The sequence below is a fragment of the Lithobates pipiens genome, unplaced genomic scaffold, assembly GCF_037356315.1.
Source record: "Lithobates pipiens isolate NorthernLeopardFrog02 unplaced genomic scaffold, aLitPip1_a1.2 Scaffold_18, whole genome shotgun sequence".
Classification (NCBI taxonomy): Eukaryota; Metazoa; Chordata; class Amphibia; order Anura; family Ranidae; genus Lithobates; species Lithobates pipiens.
The window spans coordinates 42,662,127-42,679,925 of NW_027507758.1; the positions used below are offsets into that span (position 1 = coordinate 42,662,127).

General features: G+C 47.3%; 1 protein-coding gene across 1 annotated transcript in view; it reads right to left on the minus strand.

Moving 5' to 3' along the window:
* The window catches only part of MSH2 (mutS homolog 2), a 185,331-nt gene that overhangs the window by 165,762 nt on the left and 1,770 nt on the right, over nt 1-17,799 (minus strand). Inside the window, exons 2-5 of the mRNA XM_077485623.1 lie at nt 14,747-14,895; nt 6,408-6,686; nt 5,357-5,503; nt 4,106-4,255 (exon numbers count right to left, since the gene is read on the minus strand). Coding sequence (XP_077341749.1) covers nt 4,106-4,255; nt 5,357-5,503; nt 6,408-6,686; nt 14,747-14,895 — 725 coding nt within the window. The remainder of the gene's footprint in view (nt 1-4,105; nt 4,256-5,356; nt 5,504-6,407; nt 6,687-14,746; nt 14,896-17,799) is intronic.

Below are 17,799 nucleotides of genomic sequence, written 5' to 3' on the forward strand. Positions count from 1 at the left end.
CTCCCTTGAGGTTTGGGACAGAGTACGCCATCGTAAACCATTGGTGTCTTCACATACTCCCTTGGCTCCGGTGTTTTGTAACCCAGAGTTTCCACCTGGCTTGACCCCACAGGTATTCCAGTGGTGGCTCAATAAGGGCCTCCTACGGATAGGTGACTATTTACCTGGGGGCCGACCTCACTCCTTGCAGTACTTTGTAGAGACGTTACAGATGCCCCCTAGTGAGCTGTTTCGGTATAATCAGATTGTATCATTTATACGTTCTAAATTTTGTAGGATAGAGAGACCGTTTACTCTTACGAATTTTGAATTATCCTGCCAATCACAGGACCAAATACGGGGGCGTATATCTACCATTTATGCTACCATTACGGACCCAATTACTAAACTTCCCTATATGATCCATTGGGAACGGGACTTGAATCTTACTTTTGATCTGTCTGATTGGCAGGATATAGCCTATGCTTTATCTAAAATATCTGTTAATACTGCATTGATTGAGGCAAATTATAAAACTCTACTGCGATGGTATCTAGTACCAACCAGGATAGCTAAGATGCATCCGTCTACTTCCCCCATGTGTTTCAGACGGTGTGGTCAGCTGGGTTCAATGTACCACATTTGGTGGCAGTGCCCGATTGTAGCCAGATTTTGGATTCGTATATTTAACCTTATATACACGGTTACTGGGGTTAATATTCGTAGAGCCCCGGAGGTAGCGCTTTTTCAGAAGCTCCCTGATGGGGTTCCTAGGAAATCTTTTAAGCTGATCACATATATAATCCTAGCTGCTAGGATAACTATAGCTAGATATTGGAAGCAGTCGATGGTTCCTCTTGATTCTGTAAAACTTAAGCTTAACTGGATTATGGTTAATGATAGACTCACCTGGACCCTTCGTAATAACTCCAAGAAATTTAATGTAATTTGGGATCCATGGATCAACTATATTTCCCCACTGTGATTTGCCGCTGGTTGACCCTCTCTCTCTCTCTCTTTTCTTCTTTCTTTTTCTTTTCTTTTCTTCTCTCTTTCTTTCTTCTCTATATCTATTGTCTAATAAGATACTTTTATATACTTTGAAAAACAACAAGAGGTCGGGCACCACTCTGTGCGGTCGTTCCTAGTGGAAGAGGGGTGTAGGAGCGTTCTCCCCCCCTCCCTATTGTCTTTCTTTCTTTGTCTCTTCTTCCCACTGCTTTGCTCCGTTTTTATTCTGTTATTATTCTTGACAATATAGATATCAAAGATTTTATGTGCAAGATCCAATTGGGTCTTACAGAGGGTGGGACGGGTCTGTAGTTTTGATTGGTGGAACACCATACTTTTTTTGGGCTACTCTGTAATGTATAGTCTACCATTATACTGATTCCGTTTAACCTATTTGACTTATGGTTTTACGCTTTCATGTTTTACTGTTGATTGACCCGATTGCTGTATGGGACGAGGGTCATATTGTCCAGATTTTACTTGTTCACTGACCGTATTATTTGTGATGTTTTCTTACTGCCTCACCTTGAATTATAAATAAAAACATATTGAAAGTAAAGTGAAACTTCAGTATAGTACTTTGCGTTTTTGGGCGTATACATTGTAGAATAGGAAGAGGAGCTGCATACATTCCAGAACATAATCACGGTTGAATCCCCTTGTGAATACACAGACCTGATGAAACTTGTACTGAGAACTGTGTCTACACATGAACAAGACTAATTTCAAAGAATTCTTATATTGTATGGCTGCTCAATACAGAAAACAAGGCTCAACAGTGACAAATTCCCGGGGCACGGAGAGATGTAGATCAGCGTTTCGCAATGTCAGAAAAATTAAAAATAGGGTTTTTGTTCCTCCTATAAAATCATTTCCTTGAAACTGAATGAGGAACACAGGAAGTCCTGTACTGTTGGGTCCATATATAGGACAACTGTGTCAGCAGGTGAAAGTCTTATGCCCCGTACACACGATCGGACATTCCGACAACAAAATCCATGGGATTTTTTCTGACGGATGTTGGCTCAAACTTGTCTTGCATACACACGGTTACACAAATTTCGGAAATTCCGAAGGTCAAGAACGCGGTGACGTATGATGAGCTGAGAACATTGAAGATTCAACCGCCAGTGCGGCTCTTCTACTTGATTCCGAGTATGCGTGGAACTTTGTGCGTCGGAATTGTGTACACACGATCGGAATTTCCGACAATGGATTTTGTTGTCGGAAAATTTGAGATCCAGATCTCAAATTTCGTGTGTTGGAAATTTCTGATGGGAAATGTCTTATGGGGCCTACACATGGTCAGAATTTCCCACAAAAACCCACCATCAAACATTTGCCGTTGGAAAATCCATCTGTATGTACGCGGCACTAGGCATCATAGGAGCCCTGCAAGAACCCAGGCTGGGAATAGCACTAGTAGAGGCGGCTTCTCCCATTTTAAAATGGTGAGCACAGCAGCAATACTGCTGACAACACTGCTTGGGATGTCAGTGCAGCAGAGGTACTGTGCTGTCAGCTCAAACAGGAAGTTAGAAGCACACTGGATTTCTGACAGATCCAAGGTATTTTTCTTTCAGTGGCATTTATGAGGGGATATACATTAGGAAATTGTGCATTTGTTACAGTATATTGACCTCCTCTCCTCTCTCTCTCCCCCCCCCCCCCAATCTTACAATTTAACCACTTCTCACCCAGGCCAATTATGGCACTTCACTCCTACATTTAAAAATCATAATTTTATTTCTAGAAAATTAGAGAACCCCCAAACATTATATATATGGGTTTTTTGCCAGACCCTAGGGAATAAAATGACGTTAGTTGCAACTTTTTATTTCACACAGTATTTGCGCAGCGATTTTTCAAACGCTTTTGAAAGATGATGCTATGCCGAGTAAATAGATACACAACATGTCATACTTTAAAATTGTGCACACTTGTGGAATGGCGCCAAACTCTGGTACTTAATCTACAGAGGCAACGCTATTAAAAATATGTTTAGAGTTACAGAGGAGGTCTTGGGCTAGAATTGTTGCTTTTGCTCAAACGCATGCAGCGATACCTCACATGTGTGATTTGAATGCAGGTTACATATGTGGGCGCGCAACTTATGTATGTGCTCGCTTCTGTGCACGAGCACTTTAAAAATGATTTTTTATTCTTTATTTTTACACTTTTTTTTTTCTTTAAAAAAATAAATAAAAAATTTGATCACTTATTTTTATTACTTAAATAAGACCTCACATCTCTCCTACAGGCTGGAAAGGCTGAGATAAAAAAAAAAAAAAAAAAAAAAAAAAAAAAAACACACACACACACACACACACACACAATTGGCTTTTCCAGCTGCAGCCTCAGCTTTGTTTACTTCCACCGACCCGGACGTGATGCCATAACATCGCGCCAGGGACTCCAACCGGTGACCGGTTTGTTTCTTCATTCAATAGTATAGTCAATGTCCACATCCATACCTAAGCCCTGCCCCAAGATCACTAAATCTGAATTAGACATGTAAATAAAGGTGGGGGAATAGTCAGCGCTAGAAAAATAATAATTTCAGTTACTCGTACAGCTCTGACAATTTTACACAACACTTTACATATAGTATATATATCTGTCGCTGCCCTCATGAAACCTACACTTTAAGGCAGGGGTCTCCAAAATGCAGCCATGGGCCAAATGCGTCCATTTGCTTGCCTTTATCTGGTCCTCGGACACTATTCCTCCCAATGACACCAACAAAGGGACACAATTCCTCCCACTGACACCAGCAATGGGGCATTATTCATCCCACTAATGGCAATGACGGGGCACTATTGCTCCCCCTACCAATTACAGGCACAACGTTACTTTCTGACTCCAACTGACGCTGGGCGCATTTTCTATTTCAACTGGCCACTCTGGGCCCCCTATAGCCTGAAAAACATCCATACACTAGGGCCAATTTAGACATGAGCCAATTAACCTACCAGCATGTCTGGAGTGTGGGAGGAAACTGGAGTACCCAAAAGAAAACCAAGCAGGCACAGGAAGAACATCCAGCCAGATGGTGTCGTGGATGGAATGTGAGCCAACAAGACCCTAGTGCTTTGTGTATTTAGTAAACACTCACCGAGAAAAGGTTTAAAGCACCAACTGCTGCGTTATCCAGCTTCATGTACTGGCTCAGGTCAAAGCTGGTCATTACAAACTGGCCAAAATTGGATTCATCTGACAACAGCTCTAGATACTTCGAAACGGCTGAGAGAGAAGACATTGCAACCTAGAATCACAGGAGGAGATCAGTGTCAACAATTATATATATTGAAAGAGAAACAATAAAAATAAATTGAGAGAGAGTAAGAAGTGTGGTGCCGAAAAGGAGAAGTTCACCTTTCTGAACATGTTATAACCCTATATAGAGTAGAACACGTTCAGCATCTGACCTCTCTCCCCCCCGCCCCCAACCTGCTTGTGAAAGCGAGCTGCGGATCTTCTCCCCATACTCGCCATCACGATTCAAAGAGCATGGCCGAGTGGGGCTCAGCCCACATAGCAGTCCGATTCACAGATCTATGCGAATCAATTAAATGCAAGTACCGTCAGCCTTTGCAGCTGTCGGCTTGTAGTTCTCAATGACCTACCAGAGCGCTGATGGGAGCTCTAGGTTGCTCACTAAGCTTGTCATTCGGTAACTGCCTGCCAATATCAGAGGTAGGGGTAGAGAGCTACACAGACATTCTGCAGGAGCGTGGCATTACACCCACCATCTGGTGATCACTGGTGCAATACTTTAAAAACTCAACGCACCATGAGTGAAAAAACACGACCCCTTTTGGCAGTTCATGATATGTGCTGTGGTGCATTATGTTTTACCGTAAAAAAAAATAAAAAAATTATAATAGGCAAAATAGAGATACAGATTATATATCTATATATAAAATATATAGATATATCTAGATATCTCCACCTCTCTCTCACTACAATGCACTGCAGATAGAGCAGGTACATTGCCATGCATTTTGAAAGCCTGCAAAGTCACAATGCACAAATATGAATGGACTCTCAATGATCTGACTTGATAAACCTGCTGAAAGCAGAAATCTGCCTTGGGACAGCACACTTTACTGTGTAAATGTCAATACAACTATATAAACCAAGTGTGGAAATAGATAGAAGGTACCATAAAGGGTTTACATGAGACTAGCAGTCTGGCTCCACAGGGAACCACCAGAACTTCCTTCAAAAACGGAATACTGGTTATAAGAAAAGGGCTAGCCAAATGTAACGCTTGGTGCTTAAGTGTTCTCTCACCAAGCCCAAGCAATGCCATGTGGGGGAAACGCTTCTGCAGATGTTCCGAAACAGTAAATATAGGTCATACCTGCTTCTCCATCTCTGGTAATGCAGCACTATTGACTTGTTCTCCTTTCTTGGCTTTCAACAAACGGTTAAGATCCTGGACGCTGTCCTTTGTAGTGAACTCTGCCTTCTTCCTGTCTGTGATCAGAATCCCACCTCTCTGGACAATCTGTACAATGCAATACAACAGTTACCGGGACAATCCTAAACAACTGATCGTGGCATAACGTGGGTTGTCAGCACCCGGGAGCAAGTCAAGTAATTTGTGCCCCCTAACCTGTGGGCTTTTAAATATCCCCACCACCCCAGACCAGATTCCCTCCACTCTGACCACACCCCCAGATCCCCCTTTCTTCCACTCTGACCACACCCCCATAACCCCAACCAGCTTCCTCCACTCCGAGGTGGGCGTGTCGGGATCCTAACATCAACCCACCTGCCCGATCCCGCCAGGGAACTGACACTGCACACCTCTAATCACAGGCAGTGACATTTCCAGGTCTGTGCAGCTGCAGACTGGGAAATGTCTCACTGCCTATGATTAGCGGTGTGCAGTGTCTGCTTCCTGGCTGGATCGGGCAGGTGGGTTAAGACTAGGATCCCAAACATGCCCAAGCCCATCTCTAACTCTGATCACACCCCTCAGATCCCTCCAACCTGATCACACCCACAGCAAGTGCCAGGGGATTTGGATTTCACATGCTTGTTGCAGATCAGCAACACAGTGGGTGAGCCAAGGATAACAACCCTTGGCCTATCAGATGCAGTCACTGTTCACCAGTGCCACTGTATTCAGGCAGCCACAGGTGCATCAATACAATAGCCAGCAGTGGGCATTCCTCTATTTTTGCCGTTTAGCGTGGATGGGGAAATCAAATGATCTTCTCTATTTGAGCCCGCAGGCTGAATAAGAGAAAAACTGAGCAGTGTATCGCTTATCTTTAGCAGTAATTAAACACAAAACTGATAGTTTACCCTTGGCAAGTACAAGACCACACAAACCATTACAAACCCACAAAGTATTCCCATTGCCCATGTCTGTCAAAGTTTTTGTTGCCCCGATATACATTTACCTGTCTCAATTTTGCCATGTCTCCGGTACTATCTCCTCCGGGCATCACACACTCTTTAGGCCCGATCTGAACCAGCAAGGCTTCCAGATTGGAGAACTGATCGTTATCTGAGAATTCACATACTCCCAGCCGCCTCAGAGTGGAATCCACATAACCCACACCGACCACTCTCTGGCCTTCAGAGCTGACCAGACGGACACCAACAACTCCAACCGCAGAGGACATGTCATTATTGCCAAACAAGATCTCTTCAAACTGAGTCAGGTTTCCTGGAGAGGCCTGGAACAAAAATTTAAATATACACACACTTTGTACAGAAAGCACAATGATATCATTCATTACCAGTCTTCCCCAACACAGAAAAACGCTAGAAATAACAATTTTGGTCTCAGGGAACCCTGGCTAAAAACTAAATCTATACCATTCATGATACATTAGTGTGATGGTCAGTGGGAAGAATTACCCCCTTACAGATAGCTAAAGATCAAAGGGAACTTGTTTCGCTCATTGGTCAAGGAACCCATTACAACCTCTGCAGGAACCCTATTCTATACAAAAGTGTGCTGTTCCCCAGCTGCCTAATGGCAGTGCCACTCCTGTCAGCCAAAGCAGAGGGCCATATAGCTCCTGGAGGGAGGATTGTGTGCTCTCTTCTCTCCAATAGCAGCCTACAGTGGGCAGAAGAGAGCAAAATAGGGAGGGAAGGGGCATGCTCAGAGGAAACCTAAGTACATGCTTCCACTGGGATTGCTTTCATTCCAAGGCAGATGCTAGGAGAAGAATATCTGAAAAGTCAGTTGTAAATGGGTGGAGGGAGAAAATGAACCCCAGAGCTTCCCTCTCCTCTTCAAAGCACAAAATAATCTCATAGACCGTGTGACCCGATCGGACGGGACCTGTCTTTGCACGACCGGTACTTGGAGCTCAGACGATCGGATGTACGCTAGCCCTTATATCTGCTGACTGACTATGGGACCTGCTTGCAATGTTCTCCAGGAGGAAGGAGGTGGGTTGTTTTTTGGCAACTCTTTATGGCTTGGGGAGGATGCATCGGGTCCGGTACCACGGCGGGCGGCACACGCTGTTCATGCTGGGTGGGGGGTGTCCGGGGATGGAGGGGTTGGGGGACTGGGGGGGGGGGGGGCGGCGGGTTGTATGTGCCCGGGTGGGCCTCTGGTTGCCCTACCCGGCTGCGGTATGACCTGTTGACCGCCTTCCCTGGGTTGCTGCTCTGTATTCTGTCCTTCGGCTCTGTAAGATTAATCCGCACTGTTGATTTTTGGTTTGGTTAATTATTTTTTATATTTCTGTCTTATACTTTTGAGGTGTTCTGCATGGTGCCTTTGTGATCTACCAGAGGTGGGAGGCAGGCCTGTGGAGCTGGCTGCCTGGTTCCCTGTCAGTCTCGTCCCCACCATTAGGCTGGCATATTTCACCGGGGGGTACGGTTTGTTCCCCCGGGGAGACTATATGCTCTTATTTCTATTTAAGGGAGTCAGGGGCACTAGGCCCACTCCCGTGTTACGGTTTCTCTGTTCTTCTTTCTCTCTCCTCCACTCAATTCTCCCCTTTTTCCTCTCTCTCTCTCTCTACCAGCATCTGTCTTCGGACTTTCTGGTCTCCATCTCTCCTTCCTTTCTCTCTGCTCATTCTCATCCCATCCCTTCTTCTGATCCTTTCCTTCCCCCCCCCCCTCCCTGCCCCTCCCCCATCCCCACCCTCACCCCGCTCTGATCCCCCTGAACCCTCCCTCCCTTCCTATTAACCCCGTCTGCCCACCCCGGTGTTCCCCCCCCCTTTCTCTCCGATTTGGTGGTTCCCCCCAATTTGACCATGTCGGTGTCACATGTGAAAGTTCTCTCCCTCAACGCGAAGGGCCTTAATACGCCCGAAAAGCGTTGCATTCTTTTAGCTGATCTAAGAAGGTTACATGCAGATATTGCCTTTATCCAAGAGACACATTTTAAACCGACTGCACTACCATACCTACGCAATAGACACTACCCGTGGACGTATCATTCGACCAACCCGCTAGCTAAATCCAAAGGGGTCTCCATACTCCTCTCTGGTAAACTCCCGTGGCGGTGCCAGGGGTCCCTGTTAGACCCCTCAGGCCGATATGTATTCCTTAAGGGGCTTCTTGGCCACGTGCAGGTAACTTTGGCAGCTGTATACGCCCCTAACGAACTCCAAGCCACTTTTCTAGAGAGGACCATGGAAAAATTGCAGGAATTTAAAGTTGGGCAGTTATTGCTAGGGGGTGACTTTAATGCCCCGCTGGTCCCGTCTGTGGACACTTCATCTGGTCAGACCTCCATGCCGGTTGCACAGCTTAAATGCATTGCAAGGACGCTACATAACTCACAACTCATAGATATCTGGAGACTCCAACATTCGGGTGAGCGAGATTACACGTTTTACTCCCCCATGCACAAGCTCTATACCAGAATTGATTACTTCCTGATCCCCCACTCCCAACTGCATGCGGTTGAAAGCTCTTCCATAGGTGACAGGACATGGTCGGACCATGCGCCGGTTTTCCTTACTTACAGACTGTCTGACGCTTCCTTCTTGACGAATAGATTTTGGCGCTTGAACGAAAGCCTCTTACAAACCCCGGAAGTTTTGAAAGATGTCACCAAAACATTGCGTTGTTATTTTCAGGAAAATTACCTCCCAGACTGTGCTCCGGGTGTTTTGTGGGAGGCCCACAAAACAGTAGCGCGCGGGGTCCTCATAAAACATGGGGCACGGATAAAACGAGAATGCACCAAACAGTTGGACCAGCTTTTAGCACAGCTACACGTCATAGAGGCCAGACACAAACATGCCCCCTCACAATCCTCTGAAAATGACCTACTAACCACCAGGAAGCAGATTACAGATATACTTTATTATAGGGCTAAAGCTGCCCTACAATCTTGCCGCAAGATGACTTACGAGGCAGGCGACAAGTGTGGGAAGCTACTGGCGAGAATGGTCAGGGAGCGCAGACTTTGACTTATATTCCCCATGTCGTGGCGCCGGGGGGCCGGAAGATCCACTTACCCATGCATATTACCCGGGAGTTCAGGAATTTTTACTCGGACCTGTATAATCTAAAGACACACCCCCCACCTCTGACGGCCTTGACCGACTATCTAGAGAGGTCCCAAATGCCCTCTTTGTCACCAGCAGTGAGGGAGGAACTGAATTCCCCCATTACCATGACGGAAATCCATAACGCTATAGGGACGATGAAGCCGGGGAAGGCTCCGGGACCGGACGGCTATACGCTGCAATACTATAAACGACTACTAGACATACTGGGGCAGCCCATGCTTGCGCTTTTACAACGCCATAGGGATGGGAGGGGAGTTCACTAGAGATTCTTTAGCTGCTCACATCTCAGTGATTCATAAAGAAGGGAAGGACCCGGCATCCTGCGGTAGTTACCGACCGATTTCTCTCCTAAATGTGGATCTAAAAATTTACACCAAGATCTTGGCCACTAGGCTGGCAAGCCATCTCCAGCAATTGGTCCATTTAGATCAGGTCGGCTTCATTCCCTCCCGAGAGGCCCGAGACAGTACCACAAAGGTGCTTAATCTGATTCATGTGGTGAGAACGGCGGGATCACCGTGTGTCCTGTTGAACACAGATGCTGAAAAGGCCTTTGACCGTGTGAGTTGGCCATTCTTGTTTGCTGTGCTTCGACACGTGGGACTGGGGGACCGGATGATAGCACGTATATCGGGGGTTTATTCCAGGCCGACAGCGCAAGTTAAAATCAATGGGACACTGTCAACTCCCTTACTGATAACCAATGGAACGCGCCAAGGCTGCCCACTATCTTTAGAACCCTTTCTAGCCACGGTGAGACTGAACCCAGACATACAGGGGGTTGTTGTGGGTGACGCGCAATATAAACTTTCAGCTTATGCTGACGATATGCTTTTCACATTGACTAACCCCAGCATCTCCTTACCGAACCTGCTCAAGGAGTTTGAGGTGTACGGAACGTTATCTAACCTAAAGATAAACTTCACCAAATCGGAAGCCATGGGGATACTGGTGCCGCCACGATTACTTCCCACTTTGCGCTCCAGCTTTCATTTCAAGTGGACGACGACCGCCCTGACTTACCTAGGCACTAGCATTCCTCCAGACCTTTCGGATCTGTACGTATGCAATTTCCCCCCCCTTACTTACTAAGACGCGGCTGCTTTTGGACTCTTGGCAAAAGGGGACACATTCCTGGTTCGGTAGATGTAATTTACTGAAAATGTGCATTTTGTCTAAATTTTTATATCTGTTTCAGGCTTTACCGATCAAAATCCCCCCCTGCATATTTTAGACAGGTGCAGGCCCTGTTTACCCGTTTTGTCTGGGCACAGAAGCAGCCTCGGATACCGCGTTCTCAACTGTCCCTCCCGAAACGATGCGGGGGTGTAGCGTTACCGGACGTCGGGCAGTATTACAGCGCCTCCCATTTGAGTAGAGTGATTGATTGGGGTCGCAACCTCACCACCAAATTGTGGGTCCAAATTGAGCAACATCAATGTCCGGCTCCATTGCAGTCTGCTCTCTGGTGCAGGGCCACGTTGCCGAGAGCAGTGAAAGCTCACCCCCTTATAGGCAATACTCTCTACCAGAGTGGGAAGGTGGTGTTGCGGTACTCCCTGAGGACCGCGGAGTCGCCACTGACACCGATCCTTGGTAACCCTGGCTTCCTGCCGGGTCTACCGACCACGCAGTTTAGGCGGCTACGGGACTCCAACCTTACTAGGGCCCCTCAGTTTGTAACACGTGACGGCTGGGTCTCTATTGGTGACCTTATGGATCACAGGGGTCTTTATGGTCTGGATTTTTGGAACGCCGTGCGTCTACATCACTTTCTACAGTCCATCCCGAATCCTACGGCTTATTCCAGACCGCTGACCGTGTTTGAGGAATACATATCTGGCACGGAACCCATCTCCCGACTTCTCTCTAAAATGTATGTATTATTGAATACCCCACCTCAAACGCACCGTATCTCTAGTCTCACGAAATGGGAGGGGGATCTGGATCGCACCTTCACACCCGCGCAAATTGCACGGGTTCTAAGGTTCACCCTGAAATCCTCAATATGCACCAAAACACAGGAGCTGAATTATAAAATCCTCACGAGATGGTACCTGACTCCCAGCCGCCTCCACCTTATCTTCCCGGACGTGTCTGCATGTTGCTGGCGCTGTGGGGAGGCAGGAGGTACGATCCTGCATGTCTTTTGGTCCTGCCCCAAGCTCTCTGACTTTTGGACGGCTGTCCGTAACATAGCCCAAAAATTCACAGAGTGGCAGATCCTGAATGACCCGGCGTTCTTCCTCTTACACGTATCGGATCTACCCCCTAAGATATATGCACGGTCCATATTGCGCCGTCTCACCAATGCAGCCAAATCTTGTATCCCTCTGCTCTGGAAGCAACAAACTCCCCCCTCCGTGGCAATGTGGCTACGGAGGGTGGAAGATATTAACAAAATGGAGGATTTGATCATGACAGCCCAAGATAGGCAGGAAGTTTACAGAAAGACCTGGTCTCTTTGGAATGCGTTTGTGTACTCGACAGAAGGCAGAAACCTTTTGGAGCGTTGAGTGGAGAGGTGCCGGTCGACAGGCGTCAATGGGGGGGAACTCTGAATCGCCTCCATTCCTCTTTCCTAATCAATTCCCTGTCTCTCCTTTCCTTACTCCCCTCTTTCCTCAAACCCCCCCTCCTCTCCCCTCACTGCTTCCCCACCCAATCCCACTCCCCTTCCCACGTCTCTTGTCCCCCCCTCTTTCTTCTGTTTGTGCACTCACTTTATTCCTCTTCTTCTGGTTGCTACCTATTGCCTGCTTACAATAGCCTTGACCTCTGTCAGCGGGCCCGGACCTGGAGATGTTTGATCGGCCTTGGTATGTCTTTGGCCCTTCCACCGAAATCGGTGGAGGGAGTGATACCTGTGGGATCCACTCGCTATTTACAATGTACTGCAAGGTTGGCAATTGTACTTTCTGTTACTGTGATGCACACTCGGGAGGCTGCGTCCTTCACTGTCTATGTTGTACTTTGTTTGGGGACTCTACCCTATATGTGTGAAAATTCTGAATAAAACTTATATTTGCAAAAAAAATAATCTCATAGCTGTCTTACCTCACTCAGAGCCCTTCAGCTCTCCTCCCCTTCCCTAGGGCCACATAGGTTAAAGGTGTGTTTTTAGCCCTTACACCCACTTTTAGGTGCAGCTCACCTTCTGCCCCCTTATATTTACGTGGACCCAACCTTGATCTAGCACTGCTCTCTCCCCCCCCCCCCTCCCGTTGTTACTGCATTGGCCCCTGCTTCTGTCAATCAAATCCAGTAACTACCGTATATACTCGAGTATAAGCCGAGATTTTCAGCCTCTTTTTTGAGGCTGAAAGTGCCCCCCTCGGCTTATACTCGAGTCATCGCTGTCTGCCTGCTCGATCAGCGTGTCGAGCAGACAGACAGCGGCCATTCTATTCTAATTCAAAAGCCGCGCCTCCGGCTCCGCCTTCGCCTGTGATAGGCGGAACACTGAATTTCCCAGCAGCCTGTGTTCCGCCTATCACGGACATCCGCTCATCCTCGTACTACGGACGAGGATGAAAGGATGGCCGTGATAGGCGGAACACAGACTGCTGGGAAATTGTGTTCCGCCTATCACAGACAGGGAGGCGCGGCATTTGAACAGGAAAATGGGCGCCGACGAAGAGCGGTGATCCTGGGACGGGACCGGACGGAGGCTCGGCTCGGCTCGGCTCGGGACGGGACCAGACGGAGTCTCGGGACGGGACGGGACCGGACCGGACGGAGGCTCGGCTCGGGACGGGACGGGACCGGACGGAGGCTCGGGACCGGACGGAGGCTGGGGACACAGGTAGGCTGGACACACAAGGCCTCACACACACACACACACACACACACACACACACACACACACACAGGGATGGACACACACACAGGGATGGATGGATGGATGGATGGACGGACACACACACAGGGATGGATGGATGGATGGACGGACACACACACAGGGATGGATGGATGGATGGACACACACAGGGATGGATGGATGGATGGATGGACACACACACAGGGATGGATGGATGGATGGATGGACACACACACAGGGATGGACAGGCATATCTCACCCTCGGCTTATACACGAGTCAATAGGTTTCCCAGTTTTTTGGGGGTAAATTGGGGGCCTCGGCTTATACTCGGGTCGGCCTATACTCGAGTATATACGGTAAGTGGTGAAGGGCAGGGCGCTCTGAGTGCCACTATGTTTGTGTCAACAGGAAACAGCGTGGCTCTGGATCTAGCCCACATGAGGGGGACACTCAGAAGGCAGGAGCACCAGAGGAGAAGGATCTGGACTGCTGTGCAAAACCATTACACAGCGCAAGTACATATAACACATTCTAAAGGCAGAAGGTTTTTACTTAATGCATTCTATGCGTTAAGACAAAAAAAAAAAAAAACTTCTGGGTGCAGCTCCTCTCCCAAGCCCTCCTTACCCTTACCTGAGCCCAATCCAGCTATGTACATGAAAGCAGCAGCCCTCCCGGGTCTCCCTCTTCCCACTCATTCATTGGCCACTGGCTCCTGCTGCTGTCACAGCCAGTAGGCCAACGAGGAGGGAGTGAGGGGGCCCGAGCCATGCTGTGTGAGTGAATGGACAATGTCCATTAACAGAAGCACGACTCAGGAACAAGCCTACTCAAGTGCCCCCATAGCAAGAGGTTTGCTATTGGGGACACTCGGCAGGAAGGAGGAGCCAGGACCGACAGCAGGAGTGTGGCTCTGGGTTACCGCTAATTGTGCTGAAATTTAACCCCGAGCCACACTCGAGAAAACCACCAGGCAGATTAACTTTCATTCTGTCCCTCATCCTAGTGAGATACAGAAGCCAAAGCAGTCATCCTTGGTTTCTCACCGACACTGATGCAGCAGCATTTTTTCCTTCACATGACACTAATGACTCAGGGGTGCTTCTTTCCTTCCACAACACTAATTTTCTACTTCCAATAATCTGTGTTGCTCATTTTTTCGCTCACACTGATGCTGGGGCATTTCTTCCTCCCTCCCCGTTGGCCCTACTGCAGGACAGTGCACCTCAATTGACCCTTCATTTCATGCCGCAACCAATACATATGTTTTGGCAAAGTATGTACTGCTATGTTCTGAGGGGGGGGGCACAGATTGGCATCTTTGCCCTGGGCATAGGATGCCCTTCTCCCAACACTGATAGTCCTCCTATATGAACTGGTATCTTTCACACATCTCCAGGGAAAAATAACCTTTACCTTAAATGCCAGGTTCCAGTCATTGGAGGATTTGCTCGAAGACTTATTTTTGTAAACTTCCACCCGATACTGACGAACAAGCAGCAGATCTCTCACAACAGACTCAAAGTTCATTTTACTGAGTACCACGCTCTCCAATTTCTTGTTCCCTGGAAAAACAAAACAGCAAATTCACGATAAATAAAAATACTAGATAAAAAAGGTAAAGAGACATGAATCATTCCTTCCTTTTGATTTCTAAGATGCAGATAAACTACAAGTGAATTCCAATAGTTGTTATGGGCAAAACAAACATTTCCTATACCAGCATCTCTCAAACAGGTTGCCCTGAGCACCATCATGCGCTACCATGACACAGGCAGGCCACCAGACCAATAACTAATGCTCTAGGCCAAGGCACACTGGGGTTAATTTAGGGCTAGTTCATGCCACAAAAACGCACTCTAGATCCGTTACAGACGCGTTTCTGCGTGTCAAACGCACATGTTCTGATGTGTTTATGTGTTTCCGGATGCTTTTTTTCACAGTACTGGGGTGTGGTGTGTTTTTGATGCACTCTAGTTGTGAGTTGTTTATGCGCTTTACCATGTTTCAGTACAGGAAAAATGCAGCATGTTCTACTTTTTCCCCCCTTGAACTGAAACATCCCGAAACTGACCGCACTGGTGTGAACTATGGCATTGGAAAGCATTTAACCTACGTTCCATGCCTCTGATGCAGAAAACAAAAAAAAAAAAAAACAAAAAAAACACACGCACTGGACTGCATGTGGTGTGAACTGGTCCTCACTAAAACTGGAGAGTGCAAAATATGGTGCAGCTGTGCATGGTAGCCAATCAGCTTCCAGGTTTATTTTTGTCAAAGCTTAATTGAACAAGCTGAAGTTAGAAGCCAATTGGCTACCATGCACAGCTGCACCAGATTTTGCAGTTTCCAGTTTTAGGCTGTGTTCACATCTAGGCATCCCTGATCAAGGCAAATTGTGGATGCACCCTTACGATCTCCATCACTTTAATTGGCACCCTGATTGCGGCGCGTTTTTTCCCCCCGATTGTTGCCGATGAATCTCAGTAAAATTGCGCAAACAGAATCTCGACTGCGTTTGCACAATTCATCATTGGAAGCGACTGGGATCGCAAGGGCGTCCCGCGATTTGCCATGATTTGGAATGCCAAGATGTGAACGGAGCCTTAATAAATCAACCTCACGGTGTCCTGCCTGCACCTTTGAATTGCACATTGCTCATCCAAGGCAGATGGCATGCAGGGCGGCCCCCAGCATTCAAGAGAGGATGGATAGGTCTGCCTCCCACTTTGTGACATGACCTCATGGTAAGGGTGAAGGTTCATATTTGATGAAAGGAATCCATGATGGGGAAGGCAGGGGGGGGGCGGGGTTGTGAAACGCTGCTGCTGTTAAAGGCGGAGTTCCACCCAAATGTGACACTTTCGCTTTAAGCCCTCCTAACTCGCTTACATGCCACATTCGGCATGTAATTTTTGTTTGTGGGGGGAGGGAGGGAGAGTGGGTACCTAGTTTTGACAGGCACCCAGCTCCAACTTCTGTTTATGGTGCCGTGGCTCAGAGCGAAATTTCTCCTCCCCACCCTCCCCGCAATCTTCTGGGACACGTCACAGGTCCCAGATTTCCTGGCCAGTCAGAACGTGTAATGCAACTTGCGCACACATAGTGCGCGCCTGGCTGTGAACCCGCAAGCTGTCACAGCCGGTGCCATAGAGAGAAGGGCAGATTGTGGGACAGGTGAATGTGCGCTCATTTAAACTCAGCAGCTAAACTTTTTGAAGCCGACTTAAACACAGAAATGGTTGGAACTCCACTTTAAGGATGGGAGAAATGCTGTCCTATGCTGCACACAAGTCTCCTTACTGTGACATTGGGGTGATGAGCTCAATTGGTAGATGCATTTTTTTAGTCCACATCAGTCAGGCGTGTATGGTTAAGGGCCTGGTAGCCCACGTTTATTAGAAGAAAACAAAATATTAGTCCATCCAGTAATCCCACGCAGGGGTCCAAGCTTAAATGAAATACAGCAAAATCAGAACGAAAATGCTAGCCCACCTGGCTACTCTTCAGCAGTACTGCTGCTATAGGTACTTGCCCCGTCCAACAAACTGCTTGGACGCACACAGCTTCCAACCCTTCAACACACAGCACACGGCTCCTTGGACGCACACAGCTTCAAGTCCTTCACACAGCTTTGGACATGCACAGCTTCAAGCAGCAAGCTGCTCACACACCACCATCCTACACAAATCCCCTCGTTATATGGGCTGTGTGCAGCTGGGCACACACCCTGCTCGCTAGCCTCAAGACCCGGACACAGGGTTGGAGATCCCGTCCCACCCATAACTCTCAGGGATCTCCAAACGACAGAATCCCATCTGGAGCTAGCAAAACCTGGAGAAAACTGACAGAGCAGTTTTCTCCATTTAAACTCTACACTCTGTAGTCCTGCAGTCCGCAGATATGCAAACTCTGTGTCTCCTTTACCTCTAATTTCATAGGGACAGAGCCTCGCTCTGTCACATTACAAATAAACAATGTGCATTGCAGTACATTATACAAATCATACCATCATAATATGTAAAGAGTCTGTGCTTATTCCATCTAGTGTATGGAGATATTAGCATTATACCTTGCAGTGTACAGCTTATAAATACACCTAAAAGGTAGGATAAAAGGGAAGATCACAAGACACTTAAGTGGCTTGGGGATAAACAGCTGCATAATGGAGCAATAAACACAAAGCTAAACCCATTACATTTCCATGATGAGAGAGCGACACTCAAATAAAGTGGAAACAGTGTATGGATCAAACAATCAAAATGCTAAATGAACATTAAAGCCCTACTCCGAGCAAAATACGAGCCCCCCCATCCTGCAAGGTTACACATAGGGATGCATCAATACCTGTTTAAGAGTATTAGTACCGATACTTGTGCTCAAGTTAGAGCTGGACGATTCTCTCCAAAAAAATAAATAAATCAGCGGTTTAAAAAAAAAAATTGATTCACTATTCGAAGAGTTTTTTG